The sequence below is a fragment of the Simochromis diagramma genome, unplaced genomic scaffold (assembly GCF_900408965.1).
Source record: "Simochromis diagramma unplaced genomic scaffold, fSimDia1.1 OVJJ01000421.1, whole genome shotgun sequence".
Lineage (NCBI taxonomy): Eukaryota > Metazoa > Chordata > Actinopteri > Cichliformes > Cichlidae > Simochromis > Simochromis diagramma.
Window position 1 is genome coordinate 668,831 of NW_024387250.1, and position 16,580 is coordinate 685,410.

Here is a 16,580-nt window from a genome sequence, read left to right on the forward strand (position 1 = left end):
GAGCCCCCCCCCCCTTTGTGGCAGCTTTGTTATTTGAACACTTTGGAAACTAATGAATGCTTAGATATGATATAATACAAAAAAATATGATAAAAGTTCCACATATTCCATAAAGTCGTCCTTTATGACAGACTATTTAGTAGATAGACTTTGGCACAAACTTGGGGACGATGTCGCAGTTTCTTCTGTGCCCAAAGCAGCAGCCGTAGGAACAATTAGTGTGGTAGCCACAGAGGAGCATTGTGCAGTCTTGGAGAGAGCAAATGGGAGCTACTTTATTTCTCAATTCAAAACAACTGTTTTACCCATCTATAATTAATGCGCCTAGAAACTGGGTAATGCCAGTGCAAAGTGTAGCTCTGCTCGCAGAGGGGTCCTATAACGGTGGAAAGTGTGTACAGATAAGAAAAATACTCCCAACGCCGCTGGTGATTGGAGGAGGAAATTTGGGAAGATAATAAGAACTGAGCATTGCTTACTCAGCGGCATCGATCGGAGCGTGTGGTACGTGTAAACGTGAAGGAGCTACAGACCTCCACCTTTTCACACTCTTGAGGTTTAATCGATGCTGTTAAGGTCACCGGTGAGATCAGGGCCAGTGTGTAAACTGTGTGTAGGCAAAAATAAATTTGCATACTCTCAATTATTTCTAAGAGAAGAAAAATAAAGCTGGAGGGGGCGAGATAAAAAAGATAAAAACAACAAAGAAAAAAGTTCCACCTACTAGTCTGAAACGGCATATTGAGAGGAAAAGTGTTGCGTGACTAAAATTAACACTGACACAAGCAGCTAGTGCCATCTGGTGCATGAACCATCAAAGAGGGGCTCGGTGTGCCGTTGCGCTGACCACACGCACATGGATGTGTGTGCAAGCACTAATTTCTGCATACTCTCAAATGTGAGCCCAAGAACAGTGCCGGTCCTTCTCGTCGGGATCGAATCCTTTGAGGAGCAGCGCTGTGGAGCACAATAGCCGAAAGCTGTTGTCTTCCAAGTAGAGGCGTGAAAGCCTGCACTGCTGTTTAATAATGCATCAGGTTCTAGTGTTGTTGGTCTCAGGGAGGGGAGGATGAGTGGGGGGTGATAGGGGTATGACGGTCAAACTGGGCCCGCACGTCAACAATCTGATTCATTCACTTCTGAGATGTTATCTCGTGGATTAAGCGGGCCATGAGCTGGAATTAATTATCCAAAGCATGTTCAAGTCCTTTAAGGCAGTTTATTGAAATGGAATGAGCAATTAAGCCGGAATTATTTATGTCTTGCTGTAACTATCTTGGAGGGGTTTGATGTTTGGATATCCTAATCGGGGGAGGGTTGCTTTTACTACCCTGCATTGCAGTGCAGGGATCTGATCGGCACGGGCTTTTGTGGGGCACACTCTGCTCTGACACGGTTTCCCTGTCGGCGTGCGAGTCGCGATTACTTAATACTGAGGCGTTCAAGAATGCGACCGCCGATTTCATATCTGTTAATGGCTTTCACTGGGCGAGGAACACTGCCGAGAGAAAAGGCAGCGTTTTCCTTTGTTGCATAAGCTCGTCTGTGCTGAGGCTGGAAAAAATGACGGTGATTGCTGTCACACTGTTCTCAAATCCGCTTCCTTCTGTAGCAATTGCTGAGTGGCCACCTTATCGAGGTGTATTTCTGAGGGGTGGGACGGTTCGCTTGTGTGCCTACAGTGATTTGTGTGAGCCTTTAAAGGGGCACAGCTGTGCTTTTCAACTTGTTAGGCTCAAAGTGGAGAAATCTGGGCTTCAAGGGGCCGAGCGGACGAGATCTTGCCCTTAGGGCAGAATATAGAAAGTAGACGTAGCATGAGATGGCTTTTTTTCTGTCCTATTTACTGTTGTTCACTTCAAGAATAAATCAATAATTTGATAATAAACTGATGAGGATTTTTCTGGATTTGCTACGTTAACGATGCCTCTGGGCTCTGCAAAAGACATTCTCGTTAGTAGACACTCCGTAATTAATGAGTTGATAAATTAAAGACTCATTCATGTCAGTTCACCTTAAGTTTAACTTTATGGCTCATTGTGTGGAAAAATGCTTTATTTTATCACTTTAAATGGCTTCATTTTGTTTGTTTTGACTAAAAATGCTTTCATCTAAACAGTGAATATAGAAATTCATAGAAAAATTGTCCTTTTACATAATTGTCGATATTTAATTACTTGTTTGAGAATATAAGGCATTCTTCACATTCCTGGGATTGGGCGGAAGAAAGGGTTTTCAGCTGTTCCAGTCAGCAGTCTCTTAATATGCTATAAAAGAGTAATAAAACCAGAAACACGAGGTTCAGGAAAGACTCGGAAATCTTAACGGCGATCATTGTGCACAGACATTCCTTCTAGCAGGTGATAAGGTGGTAGATGTGGTGGATTTTCAATTTAATACCTCGTAAACCTCATTTGCCTTCTCTGGGATTCCACCTGGGAGCGGCCCTGTAAGGCTGAATCAGCATGGGTGGCGCTGCTTTTTGTTTGTGATATATTGCAAACTGGTGGCACATTCGTCCCTGTTTTAAGTGTTGAACATTTCGGGTGCACCTCTTAGACACGATGCGTTCACTGCCAACCCCCTGCGTGCCCTGTCCTGTCTCTTCAATGTGCAATGTGCACATTCTCATTTAGCAAACAATAGTGCAAAAGTCTTGAGCCACCCTTCATTTCTTGATATTTTACTTCCAAGGAGCCAGACTTTCCTGTCAGTGTTCTTGAACAATAGTTCTGAAGGTATTCAAACTTTTTCTTTGGGCAATATGTTTTATTTTTATTTTTTTGTTTTTGCACTCATTTTTAATTCAGTTCTTGTACCTGACAATCTTTATTTTTCTTTCTAACTCCAACAAATAACTTTTTTTTTTTTCAATTTCTTTAGCAAATCTGCCAAAAAATGGCATAGTTTGACGGGAATTAAATAATATTTTTGCACCAGCAAAATGATTTCTAAAGAACTATTAGCTGAAAACTTGGCATATCTAAGGATGTTAAACATTTTGGGGAAGCTGGACAAGTGGAGGACAAATGAAGTGACAGGCTTAAAAACTGTCTACAGCACATGAACCCAAAGTCCTTTATTTAAGAAATAGAATAAAAATCCAGCAAAGACCTGGCACAGGGCCTGAGAGATGCATCTGGCCCTTCAATCGATCCATCTACTGCTCACCAAAGCCTCATCAGAAATGGTCACTGATCACTGTTTGGAAGAGCGGTTTTTAAGAAGCCATTCTTAAGGGAAACTGTGAGGAACGATATACCGAACACACTGCCAAGAAAAACACAATCAGTGGAAGACAGTCGGTCCTGGATTGGCCTGTCCAGATTCTAGACCTCAACATTTTTTAAGCAGTGTTAGATCATCATCACCAAGGAATGAAACAAAAGGAAACCAAAGTCCAAAGAAGACCTTTGAATGTCCTCCAGGAAACCTGGAGAACTATTAATGACGACTACTTAAAGAAATTACAAGCAAGCTTTGCTAAGAGAGTGCAGACTGCTGAAAAGTAAGGGTGGTCATACCAAATGCTGACTTTCAAGCTTGTAAGAGTTTCAAGCTTGTATGCTTACACATTTCAGTGAATCCCGGCATCTTTTTCCCGTTTTCCTAACAGAATATAAAGAAATAAGGAGTGGCGTAAGACTCTTGCACAGCACTGTGCAGTGACCTCCTACAAACTTCAGCTTCTTGGGAATCAGATCTTCTCGTCTATCAGAATGATAGAATGATTACTGCAAAATTGATCTGTGTGTTCTGATTCTGTACTGGTAAAAATGGACATAAATAAGGATTTTAAACATGTCTGATATGCAGGCATGAAATTTAAAAAAAAACAAAAGATCATTTCAGTGTGTATGCTCAATGAAGCCCAGGATGAATCTATTCTTTATACTACGGTAAATCAACATGGGTGCTACGAATGTGTCCACGTTATCTGCTCTGTAACCACAACCCAGGACAGCACATTACCACATAGATGGATGCAGTCATTGTGCAGATAAATGGCAGAGGTTTCCACTCCTCCAGAAGGGCACCGTGAAATGGGAATTATGTCACCAACATTATTCCTCAGCGCCGGTGTCTGTAACACATTTGCACGCAGGCTCACACAGGCACACTTTGCAGCCGTGCTCGGGAGCCGGTGATTTCCCCGCGGTGTGTCTGGAGTTAAAATGATGTGTTTGCAAGGATGAAGAGGTTTTTAAAATGCAGTGTCATCTTGGGTTTAGATTCAGTTGCAATAGCAATGCTTAAACAAAAGAAGTGCTGCCCACACATCTAAGCTACTGCTGTGGTTTTCCAACCGGGGTTGAAGTAGCTGAGTTCATCTGATGGGGCTGTGGGTAAAAATGTCGAGTACTGCCACAGAAGTAGCACGCTGTGTACACAGTAGTCGGTTACCAAATGTAGCATAACCAGATTTCTTTATATCAAACTAAAAATAGCCCTATTTCTTATTTTTTTTTCCCCTGGCATGAACAAAACCATCAGTGAGTAGTGTGAACCCACCCTCAGAGCAGCTCTGCTAGCAACTTATGAATTTGTATAGCTGCGCCGGAGGAGGAGGAAGCTAATAAATCTTGCAAATTTCTCCAAATGCGTCACCTGACCTGAACTAAAAACAAGAACATCATTATGCTGCTGGAATTAAACACAACTAACATAGCGGAGGGATGATGTCGATGTAGCAGCGATGCATGTAGTAACCCGTGCACCCGCCCTCCTCCATCCTGAAGCCTGGCGCTTGTATGTGAGGTTGTTCTCTGTGAGGATGATTTATCTTTGCTGCAGATCGGTTTCATGCCTCTTCACTGTTGCTGTGTAATACGAGAGCTGGGAAAGACACAGCTGTTTCCTGTTATCAACATTTTTTTTAATCTTCTACAGGAATTTATTATGCAATCTTCTGGGTCTCTGTTTGCTTGCTGTGAATTTAGTACACTCAAAATGTAGACGTGCACATATGGACTGTGGTAAAAAGCAGCAGTGGTTATAGAGCACGGTGCTGATGAGAGTTGAAGGAGATCAGAACCTGCACATCACGATTCTGTGTGAGTCGGACAGAGATGGAGGCGGTTAGGGAGGGAGGGTGAATTCGAGGGGCAACCCCCCTTTCTAGACGAGGGATTCCTTTACTGCAGTGATCAGCAGTACTCCCCCCATCCCTCCCCTCTCGTGCTCCTCTCACTCATAGCTTTTCTCTTTCCGTCTCCCTCCCTCCCTCGTCTTGCTTCTCTTTCTTACCGCCATCCCTGCCAAACATACACACTCCACAGTCACGTTTCGGGTGGGGAGGGACTGTCTGCTGCAGGGTACAGTATATGCAGCACATGGTCAGAAATGCAAGCGCGCTTCTGACTCGCACGTTTTTACTCCAGCCTCCATTTATCTCCATCGCTCCCCCGCCACCCCTCCATTTATCCTCAAATTCATTCTCCCCGTCTCTCCACACCTCTTTCCCCCTCTCTCGCGGCCCGTCTGCCCATCTCCTCAGCCCGTTTTTCTTTGTCTCTCCCCCTCTCCCTTCGCCGTGTGTGACATTGATTCCAAGGTTGCTGTGCTGTTGACTGCTGCTACGCTGTTAAATATTGCAGGCAGCGTTTCAGTGGCTGCGTGCCGAGGGGAGTGGAGGCGCGGGAGCTTTGCTCAGTCGCTGCAACTGCAACTACCGCTGACAAACAGGCTGGTGAACAGACGGGTTGGACACACACACACACACACACACACACACGGCCACCTGCAAGCACACAGAGGTATATCCACGCATACATGTCACTCCACAGATCGACGTGCACGTGTGCCCGTGCCATATTTGCATATGTTTGCGATGGCGCTTTGTGCCAGCGGGTGCGTGGGCTGGTGATGACGCTGTTGTGGGTATCTCCGTGAAATCTTCCTGGCTTTCGAATAGCTGAAGTTAATGAATGAGCAAAGCCGTGCTGGAGTGCTCTCTGCAGACTGTGCAGTTATTCCAGATGAGCCAAAAGCCCTTTCTCAGCATGTCATCTGATCAGAAACCTAATCACTGTTTGGGCTCTACTTGGTGCTTGGCAATTGGTATTCTCATTTAGGACACACACACACACACACACACACACACACACACACACACACACACACACACACACACACACACACACACACACACACACACACACACACAGGAGGTGCTGCAGTGCTGGCATTTACTCTCACACCTTCTCCATCCTTTATCCAGATCAACATCATTCTGTGCATTTGATTGATTGGCAGTCGCAGTCACTGATTGACAGCAAGCCTGGGTTTGAGTTTCTGTGTCTCAGTTTGGTGGTCGGATTACAGTCAGCTTCCTTTGAAGAAGCCCAACTGCTCACAGAATTATTTTTATATACGAGTTTATTTTCTGTCAGTCACAGGAAACCTTTTGACACAGGCCATCTGTGTCAAACATGAACAACAGTGTAAAGCTTTGTAAATACTTAAAGAATCTGTGGGAAAGCCTTATTGCAGACAGACCTGGGATAATTGTGTTGCTGACTAATAATAAAATCAGGCTTTATTATCCGGACCGCTGACTTCTTTTTGCTGCCGTCTTGCTTTTGTCCAGGATTAAAAATGATGTTGGTAAACGGAGCATGTTTATCTCGGCTGTACAGAATTAGAAAGGATCTGTTTGCAGTGAAAGTATACGCACACAGATGCACAGATACACGTCTCCTGTGAGATATCTTTTCACTCTGTGACTATCAGTGCAGTTGAGAGAGCTTTGAAGCTCTGCTGTTGTGGTTTGGATCAGTAAGGGTCAGAGAGTGTGGGTGTATCGTAGATCTGATGTTACAACGGTTGTACACAGATTAAGCGCATCAGTACATTGTATACTTGTACACACTGTATACAATTATATGCAACCCTAAAAGTTGCACAGATCTGGGCCCCAGATGTCAGGGACAGTGCAGAAAACTGAGCATTTTTGTGGTACAGTCACAATTGGTTTATCCAGAAGTTATGAGTCCCCAGAGGTGTTTTTTTTTTTTTTTTTTTTTTCCTGATGTCTCATCTTCATCTGTTCATTTCTTGTTTTTGTTTTTTAAGAATGAGAAGAGCATGGCTGGATGATGTCCCGCCAGTAATTTGAAACATATGAACACTCAGAAGTATTTTTGTGACAAGAAAGCCGCAGTTAAATCGGTTAATTCATCCTACTCGGGCGTGGCTCTTGTCTGCAAATGGGAGCATTTCTTGAAAATGGGAAAGCGGTCCCTGTTGTGTAACACAACACTCTCGGAAATAAACAATTAGAGAAGTAAGTGGCATTGATTAGGGCAGTTTCATATTGCTGGGTGCTGCACGCTGATCTACAGCAGCAGCAGCAGCAGCAGCTGTGGTTGGGTGAAAGAAGCATGCCAGGTGAGAACAAACAGTGAAAAGGCAAAAAGTAATGAGTTTGGTCCACTTTCTCCTCTTGTCTGCAGGTTTGGAGGGGCGCCCCCTCATGGCACGGCCAGAGACTGTTGTGTTCCTCTGCAGCTCCAGAGGGTAAGTATTCCCTTCCTACTGCATCGTTAACCTGACACGCTCACCAGCAAAAATCCAGATGCAGCACTCGTAGCTGTGTGAGAGGTTTCCCTTCCTTTTTTTCTTTTTTTTCAAAAAAGGAGAAAACCCCAAACAACAATGCGAGAAATTCTGCATCAATCGGAGAGTAGAGGCTCATTTGGAGTTAACAGGCAGAAGTCATTAATGTGGAATCAGTCTCGGGGTAGCATCTGCTTGTCTGTGTGAGAGGCGGGAGTGATGGAGAGTGTGAACAGAGGGTGGAAGAGAAAGGGAGCAGCACTGCAGAACAGGCTGAATTCATTTAAAAGCGTGCCTTAATAGCTGTAGGATTGTAGTAAAGATAGACACGGGGTCCTTGTGCTTTTAACAATGCTCCTGCGATGACAGGATAAACGAGGACAAAGGGAACGTGTGCGGCAGAGGGGGGCACTCGGGGCAATGTTTCAAAGTATCACTGTAATGACGAAACGGTCTTAAAATGAAACGTCTGAACCTTTAGTGTCTTTTAAACGTGACACCTGGAAAAGAAGCCCGGCTGGCGCTGCCTGTGCCAGCTGAGCGTCCTTCATTTCTTGGTGTGGACCTGGGCAGATATCTGCTGATTCACTGCAGTGGGCCTGTGCAGGAGGCGGAGGTTTTTGGGTGCAGCAGCAACAAGGAGGCTCGGATCATATCTCTTATGGGCTCGCAGCCCCCTGCCTTGATTCATGTGTCTGTCTTTAGAGGCCACTCAGCATAATAATGGTATAAGCTGCACAGGCTCATTACAACGGTAGTTTGGTTATGGACCAATAGAGCCATATTACAGGCTTATATTAGCAGAGAGTGCCAGTGAGCCGAGTGTGGGCTCAGCTGTTTGGGACAAAAGTGATGGAAGAAAAAAGCAGGGTGTACAGATGGCACCGAAAACGCACAGAATCCTAAACTTGAACTCAGTCCCAGGTACACTAAGTGATTCCATCTTTTTCTCGGCTATGAAAAGTTAAAAAATGAATGAAAGAATGAATAAACTACGGTGTTTACCTCGAGGCCTTTTAATTCAGCCTCACCACACGCGCATGATTTAGAAGTCTTTCAGGCTTTTATGTGGGAATAAGAAACATCAATAGTTGGCTTCAAAGAATCATCGGCAGTCCTGTGAGGAACAGGTTCGCAATGTTAAGGCTGTATCGATTCTCCAGAACAGATGGCCTGAATAGGGCTTATTTTGGCAAACCGCAGCGAGCAGTGTATGTCTTTTAGTAGCTACTAGTCCTGTGTTGATTACTGACAAATAGTAGATGTGCTAAACCAAAAATTAGGTACTGAGAGTAATAAGAACTTTTTGACAGCAATGCCATTATCTATTGTGCATAGACTCAATTATTAATGCAGCTCTCAGTACAACTATTTTACTATCTTATTAAAAAAAGATTTTCATTGACATGCCGTCATTGTTGATGGTTACACCCAAGCTTGGATGCGTGCATTTACAATAACTTGGAAATGATCGTTAATTTGAACCAGTTATCGAATAACCACAGTTCCAAAGGAGTTGGGACACAGATGCAAATCTCATGAAACCATATTTTTATTCACAATACGTCATAGAAACATATCAAATGTCTTGAAAAAATTTCGAATGGGAGCAACAAAACCCTGGAAAGGTAAGTAGTACTAAAAAAAAACAACTGGAGGAGCATTCTTCAGCTAATTAGCAACAGGTCAGTAACATGATTGGGCATAAAAAGAGCATCTCAGAGAGGCTGAGTTTCTCAGAAGAGGTTAATGAGTCCTTAAAAAAACTGCACCTACAAATTTCAGAATAATTTTCCTCAGCGTGAAATTGCGATATCTCATCATCTGCAGTATATAATATCATGCAGAGATTCATCCTGCATCTCTGATGGTATGTGGGAGTTAGTGCTTGCACATCTGGAAATGCACCACGAATGCTCAAAGGTATACACAGGTTTTAGAGGAGCATGTGCTCCAATCCGGGGAAGTTGTTGTTTAATTCAGCAAGATGATGCTAAACTGCACACATACTGTAAATCATTGCATTCTGTATGTACTTCCATTTTACTCAGCATCCTAATTTTTTTGGCATTGAGGTTGTGCAAGACTACTGCTTTTGTGACGTTCGACCCGTCCCTGTTTTCTTACTCGCGACCCCTACAGAGGTGACGGTGGTGTATCAGAACGGGCTGCCGGTGATCTCAGTCAGTTTGCCGTCCAGACGAGAGCGCTGCCAGTTCACCCTCAAGCCTCTCAGCGACTGTGTGGGAGTTTTCCTCCAACAGCTCCAGGCAGAGGACAGAGGCATCGACCGGGTCGCCATCTACTCCATGGGTATGCTCACACACACAAGTGAACAAAACCTCATAACCTTTAGTTCCAGTACCTTTTTGTTGCGTAAGCCCTCTCTTATTTCCTCCCCGTTTCTCTTTCTCTTCAGATGGGGCGAGGGTTGCCTCCTCCACAGGAATAGACATCCTGCTGCTGGATGATTTCAAGCTCGTTATTAACGACACCACACACCTCGTGCGGCCACCGAGGAGAGGTGAGAACTGGCGAAGCCTCTGCTGTTCATTGTTAGGCAGATTTCAATCATGGCGTGTAACACTGCGACTGTGGGTGTGGCAAGTGTTTTGGGGGTTGCAGTGATCATGGTGATAGGTGCTTTAGCATAATAAGAAGCACAACCACTGAAGCCTGAAATTCTTGTCTGAATTCTGCCTTAGGGGGGCGTCACCAATAAGAGGAAGTCAGGATTTTATTGCCAGCATGTGGGAAGCCTGTTTATTTATTTGCATTTGTGTGTTTAACTTCAGAGCTGTTGCCCCACGAGGAGGCGGAAAAGTTGAACGATGTCAAGTTTCTGGTGCAGCAGCTCTATACCACGCTGCGCATCGACGAGCACCAACTTAGCAAAGAGCGTGAGCTAATTGGACGACTGGAGGACCTGAACTCACAACTCCGCCCCCTAGAGAAGGTCTAACTCTCTTAACGTGTTTTGGAGTGCTGTAATATTGAAATTTGTGCTGCTACAAGACGATTAATCGTCACCACAACATCAGGGAACTTGAAATTAAGTGACCTGCATGCTTTTATTTAATTTTTTCATGGGAGACAAGAAGCTGTTATGTAACTAGTATAGCATATCACCCCAGTCACAATTCACACGACGTGGCTAATATAACTAAAATGTTGTTATTCAGATGTTACTTGTGTACTGAAGGGAATTACTGACCTAATGGAAAGTAGTTTTATGTGCTCCGCTTGTGAACGCATGTGCGGTTTCTGTATTATCTCCTGTGCAGGTGAAGGAGGAGCTGAATAAGAAGGCAGAGCGACGCACCACTTGGGTGTTGTGGGGTGGCATGGCGTATATGGCAACCCAGTTTGGTATCTTGGCCAGGCTAACCTGGTGGGAGTACTCCTGGGATATCATGGAGCCGGTCACCTACTTCATCACTTACGGCACTGCAATGGCCATGTATGCCTACTTCGTTCTAACACGTCAGGTAAGACCACAGTCTTCAAACTTGGATAAAGATGTAAAGGCCTTAACAAGGTGTAAACATGAAAGCTGTCACATGATCTAAGCATCCATGTTTGAAGATTCATACTGGTGGAAAACCAGGAGAAATCTGTTTAGCAACCTAATAATGGTTTGAATGCTGCAAAGCAGTGGATTAAATCTGAGAACCTGTATCATGAGAGTGAAGGCATGAAGCGAATGGAGTGCCTTGGATGTGTTTCTCTTTTTTCTCGATCTATGGAAATGCCATCCAAAGACAAAGTCAAACAGATGTAATATGCATTCAGGCAGTGTTCCTGTTAAATATTTTTACATTCTGATAACCACTGAAGTCACTTATAATAGAAAAAAGTTCAGCTTTGATAGAACCTAATCAAATATGTGGATTTACTCCTTTTCCCTGCTGATTTGTTTTGTTAATTAACAATCGTGCACTGTTGCCTGACAAAAAGCATGGAAATAGAATAGATCTATTCATATTATCGTATTGAAAGCCTTTTTTCTAGTCTCCACACTTGTGTTTTTGGTGCTTTCGCTGTACCAAAAAGTGTGACTCATTGTAGGCCAGTTATGCCGAAAATCTGTTAAGAACCACCCAGGAAATCATCACACTTGGGAAATTTAATGGATTTTAAAAAAACGTTTTAAAGCCTGGTGACATCGTCGCCCTTCAGGAATGTGTTCAGCGTTTATACAATTACCATAAATTTTTAAATCCAAGGACATGGAGCCAATTTGATGTTGGCTTTCTCACTCCTATAGAAATGAGTAGATGGAAGGTTTCTGATAAACTGGGTCCTCTTACACACAGCTCTGACTGCGTGTCTCTGTAACCTGCAGGAGTACGTTTATCCCGACGCCAGAGACAGGCAGTATCTGCTGTTCTTCCACAAGGGGGTGAAAAGGACACGCTTCGACATTGAGAAGTACAACAAGCTGAAGGATGATATCGCTGAGGTATAGTTGCTCGGTTGAAAGCTGGGTGTTTTGTAATGTAAAACCAGCGCTGCAGTCGCACTGGGGATTCACGCATTTTGCAGTTCAGCTCTCGGATTTGTTGTGCCAGTGGATACATGCGGATTTGTACCACCCCGCCACATTTTATTTATTAATTTGAATTTTCACTTCCCTCATCTTCCTCTCTCACTTTACATCCTCTTCAGGTGGAGTTAGATCTGAAGCGTCTACGGGACCCGCTCCAGCTCCAGCTCCCGATTCAGCAGCTCACCGACAGCAAAAATTGATGGGAAGAGTGACCTCCCCCTCGCTCAGCTCCTGCAACCCACTTTTTTCCTCTTCTCTTCTGCTGTCCTACTCCCTCCTCCCTCTTTCCCATCCATTCCTCTTAGAGTCCCCCATCCCTGCATCCCTCCCGCACCCGATAATCCCATCCCTTTATTCTCTGACGGAGGTTTTTTTCTCTTTTTTTTTCCTTTTCTTTTTTGGGTTCTTCTTTTTCTTTTTCTTTTCCCGACTGGAACCTCTAGTCGGAATTGCAAGCAAAAACTGCTAAAAGGCGAAAAAAACAGGATGGTGAGAACATCAAGAACTGAAAACGTCTCACAGCTGATGGATGCTGGGGATGATGGAAAAGGAAGATGATGACGATGGCATTAAATTGGCCACAATGGATATGCCTCAAGTCTCCAGAGGGACAGCCGGCAGGTAACTCCAGGGATGAAACGGGAATTACTACACCTGTAGAACACTCCGCAACAAGGAACACGCAGCGGGGGCAGCTGTGTGTGTGTCTGTGTGTGTTGGCAGGACTTTCAGGCTACCTTGGGACACTGACCTTGGCTGCCCTGCGGGTTACCACGGCGACGCAGTCCTTCTATCTCTAGTGGTCAAACTGTCGACACACACGCCTCCTCTTGGACGGGGCAGGCTGCGAGGACACGTTTACAAGAAATCCCGACCGCAGTCACACCATCGGGAAGACCTTCGTTTTTCCTGTGGCCGACTCCTGCTGCCTCTCCCTCTCGGAGCCGCGCCTCCTCCAGGCGACGGACAGCTGTCACAGATTGACCTTCGTCAGGAGTCCGTCTCCACTCGCAGGATGCAGGATTGAAAACGCCTCATATCCTCTTCCTGTTTTAACGCCCTGTAGCGGCCCAGCCTGCGCAAGTATGACAGTACTACCGACAACAACATCACTGTGTGTTCTTTTATTCCAAAAAAACGAAAAAACAAAAAGAAAAAAAAATGATAAAAATATTTTGGCACTTTTTATTTTGAAAGCCATAGTATATTTGTTATGGAAAAATATGAATATATATGTATACAATCAAATAAACCAGATGACCAGAGGCTAGTTTTTTCAGTGGGGGGAGGAGCTCTCATACAACAAACCTCTTTTTTTTTTTAATTTTTTTTTACATCAAACAGCTCATCTTACACCCTCTAAAGATCTCCTGCCATGAAGGAAGCCCACTAACAGTCCAACGCACACTTAGTCGCATACGCACACACACAAAAAGCATCGCCCTATATGCAGTACATACATAAAGCTACCAGTTTTTATGCATTTTCATGGCAAATGCACACTGTATATGCCACAGTAACAGCATTCAAGGTGGATGTAAGGCTCGTTTGCATGGCTGCCAAGGGGATTGGGGGGAATCCAAATACAAGGGTGCTGTTTGACTTCTTTAATTATCTGAATGCAGCAATTGCTGTAGAAACGCTTAACATAACGGCAAGGTTGAAATCTTTACCGATCATTGCCTCAGACAAACTTACAAGCATGGTAATACACTTGATGAACTGGCTTCTACAAAAACTTCCTTAATAGCTAGAGGTTTTTAGTAAACTCCCTGCAGCTTAGTAACCATTGTCTTGCCCTCTTGTGTTTTTTTTTTTTTTTCTTTCTCTTACCAAATGAAATCACAAAATAAAAGCTCAATCCAACAACAAAACAAGTGTCATGGCATTGAAGTCATAGAGGTTTTCTCATTCAGAAACAAATCCAGAGTGTTCTCCTCCCACTGCTGCTGTAATGCCCCTCCCTCCCTGCTCCCTTGATGGCAAGGCGGGGTAGACTGCATGCTGTGGTATGCCCTCAGTAGAAATCTGTGAATGTGTAGGAGCATTATTGCAATTTTGTACTTAATTGGACACCTTTCTTTTGCACATTTACTAAAGAGTCATCCACATCAAGCTGAAGTCTTATTCAGAGGTTGTACAAGCCATATATTTATGTTGTCCATTTTTATTTAGGGGGGATGGTCATGGAATAAACCTTTGCCAGGTTCACATATAAATTTATGTTCAGGCCGAGGATTAGTGGCCTTTTCTTCCCCCCATAATCATCTCTATAGCTTCTCAAAGCCAGTTATCTTCACTTCTGCAGAGGGGAGGCACACGTGGACTTCAGCTCCAGATCATCCTGTGCCTGTGTGTGAACAGTTGGCAAAATCCTACTGATGAGATGCTTGTGTTAAAATACAGATTTTATATTAAAATGCATGATTTTAGGGTCAAATCAAAGGTTAGACCTGCAGATCTCAAGGCAGGATTTTTAGTCGAAACTGTTAGAGTGTGTGTGTGTGTGTGTGTGTGTGTGTGTGTGTGTGTGTGTGTGTGTGTGTGTGTGTGTGTGTGTGTTTTACCTCCCAGGGAAAAGGTGCCTTTTGGATCATTAATTATTTAAACTTTTTTGACAATGTAGCAATTTGGTGAACGGCAACATGATACATGATAGGAAAAACTATAAGAAGAGAAAGTTAATCTCTTTTTTTTTTCCACAAAGAAGGGTTAAATTTCACTCTGTGGAAGTGGAAATCAATTTTTTGCTGTGTGTGTGTCTGTGTACATGAGTGTTTGTTTGAACCTGCATGTCTAGTGCACAGAGAGCAAAAGTGCACATCACCATATTCATGAGTCCTTTGCTCCTAATTGCCGCTTGTCAATAGCGCTAAAAATCAATTTGGCCCTCATCCCGTTTTACGGCCGTCATCAGCTTTAAATTTGTCTGTCCTGAACACACACACACACACACACACACACACACACACACACACACACACACACACACACAAAGAGAAAATGGTGTTTCCTTGGAGATGTTCTGCAGAAGGTGAGAGTCCTCCCCTCTGCTGTTTCTACACAACAACTCCCTCCATCATCATCGTCACAGCCTCCTTTTTCTTTTTTCATGCCATCCACCGTTTATTGCCTTTTTTTAAAAACTTTTTTTTAAAACAATATATCAAATATAGGGAAACTTTATTCTAAAGAGGGTGTTGCATGAATGTATGTTTACATGGGAAATATGTTTAAAAAAATAAATAAAAAAAAGATGATTTATCAAAATAACTGCAAAGATAATTTAAGAACGTTGTTTGTAGAGATTCCTAGTTATAAAGGGCAGCGGGCGGGGTTGCGTCTTTAGAATCTGCCCTGCCAAATCTGATTTAAATCCAGGCCAACCAAATGCTCAAAGCCCATCTTCACCTTGTTTACTCCCTTAAATCCCTTCCCTCAGCTCCCCAATAAATGGAAAAAAAACCACCTATAAAAGAGGTTTTATGACCTCTCGTCTTGGAGTCCAAAGTAAAAGTGGCAGGTGTATTCTCTTAGCTTATTGGGGGCTATCTCCGGTTCGTATCCCTCCTGTTATTCTTTTTCATCAACCCCCCGGCCTTTTTTCTTCTCCAAAGTCACATTATTACAATGTTTTGAATTTGTTATGTTCTGAATTTCTTGTTTTGTTTCTTTGTTGCGTGGGTGTGAGCACTTACAATAAGATTCGTTTAAAATGCCTGAAGAATGAAGCAGATTATTGGGTTGAAAATGATCTCGTACTTCATTCTGACCTCTTATTTACTTTTTCTTTTCTCCTGTTGACATGATGCTGTAATGTTGGCAAAAAAAACAAACAAAAGAAAAAAAGGAAAGAAAATGTAAAATCCTGTATCATTTATGAAATATGTATAAAAGAGAAATGTAATTCAATTATCAATAAAATCCTTATCCAGTTTTTGGAACCAGTGGTCCGGTTAAAATTTGTGATTAATGTGTAACGCTGCCGATGTTTACAAGAAGCTTTCCAAGGTCTCGATGACTTCCCCAGACTTTCCTTGGCCTTCAGCCCTTCCTGCACAGGACATCCTATGAGATAGATCTGAGAATCAACACACTCTTGTTTTTATTTTTGGTGCTTTTTCAATCTTGTTTTGATCATTAGAGCAGAAAGGGAATCATTTCCCTTGAATAACCCGAGAAAAGCCATGAGCCATATCGCTGTGTGGTTACACTTGGGTGCATCACTCCTTTAAGCTAAATGCTAATGACAGCAGAAAAACACACTCACAGTGACCAATGTGAGTGTGAGTTCAGTTGTTGACATTTGACATATAACTTCCTGTCTGCTCACAAGTAAAATACAGCTAAGGTCATGGTCTCAATAGTTTTGCAAAACATCTTGATAAAAAAAAAAAAATCATCCAAATGAATCATTAGAGCTGTCACAATTGTCTTGAGAGCAAACTAAATGTGATCTCTAATCTTCATGACC

The 16,580-nt window shown here is 43.3% G+C and overlaps 1 protein-coding gene across 3 annotated transcripts in view; it reads left to right on the forward strand.

Annotated features, from left to right (window-relative positions):
- mcu (mitochondrial calcium uniporter) overlaps positions 1–16,043 on the forward strand; it is a 59,425-nt gene extending 43,382 nt beyond the window's left edge. For all 3 annotated transcript variants that reach the window (XM_040001648.1, XM_040001649.1, XM_040001647.1), the window contains 7 exons: positions 7,455–7,518; positions 9,700–9,870; positions 9,977–10,081; positions 10,353–10,513; positions 10,842–11,045; positions 11,903–12,019; positions 12,226–16,043. In XM_040001648.1, coding sequence (XP_039857582.1) covers positions 7,455–7,518; positions 9,700–9,870; positions 9,977–10,081; positions 10,353–10,513; positions 10,842–11,045; positions 11,903–12,019; positions 12,226–12,306 — 903 coding nt within the window. In that variant the 3' untranslated portion in view covers positions 12,307–16,043. The remainder of the gene's footprint in view (positions 1–7,454; positions 7,519–9,699; positions 9,871–9,976; positions 10,082–10,352; positions 10,514–10,841; positions 11,046–11,902; positions 12,020–12,225) is intronic.
- Positions 16,044–16,580: the final 537 nt, after the last annotated feature.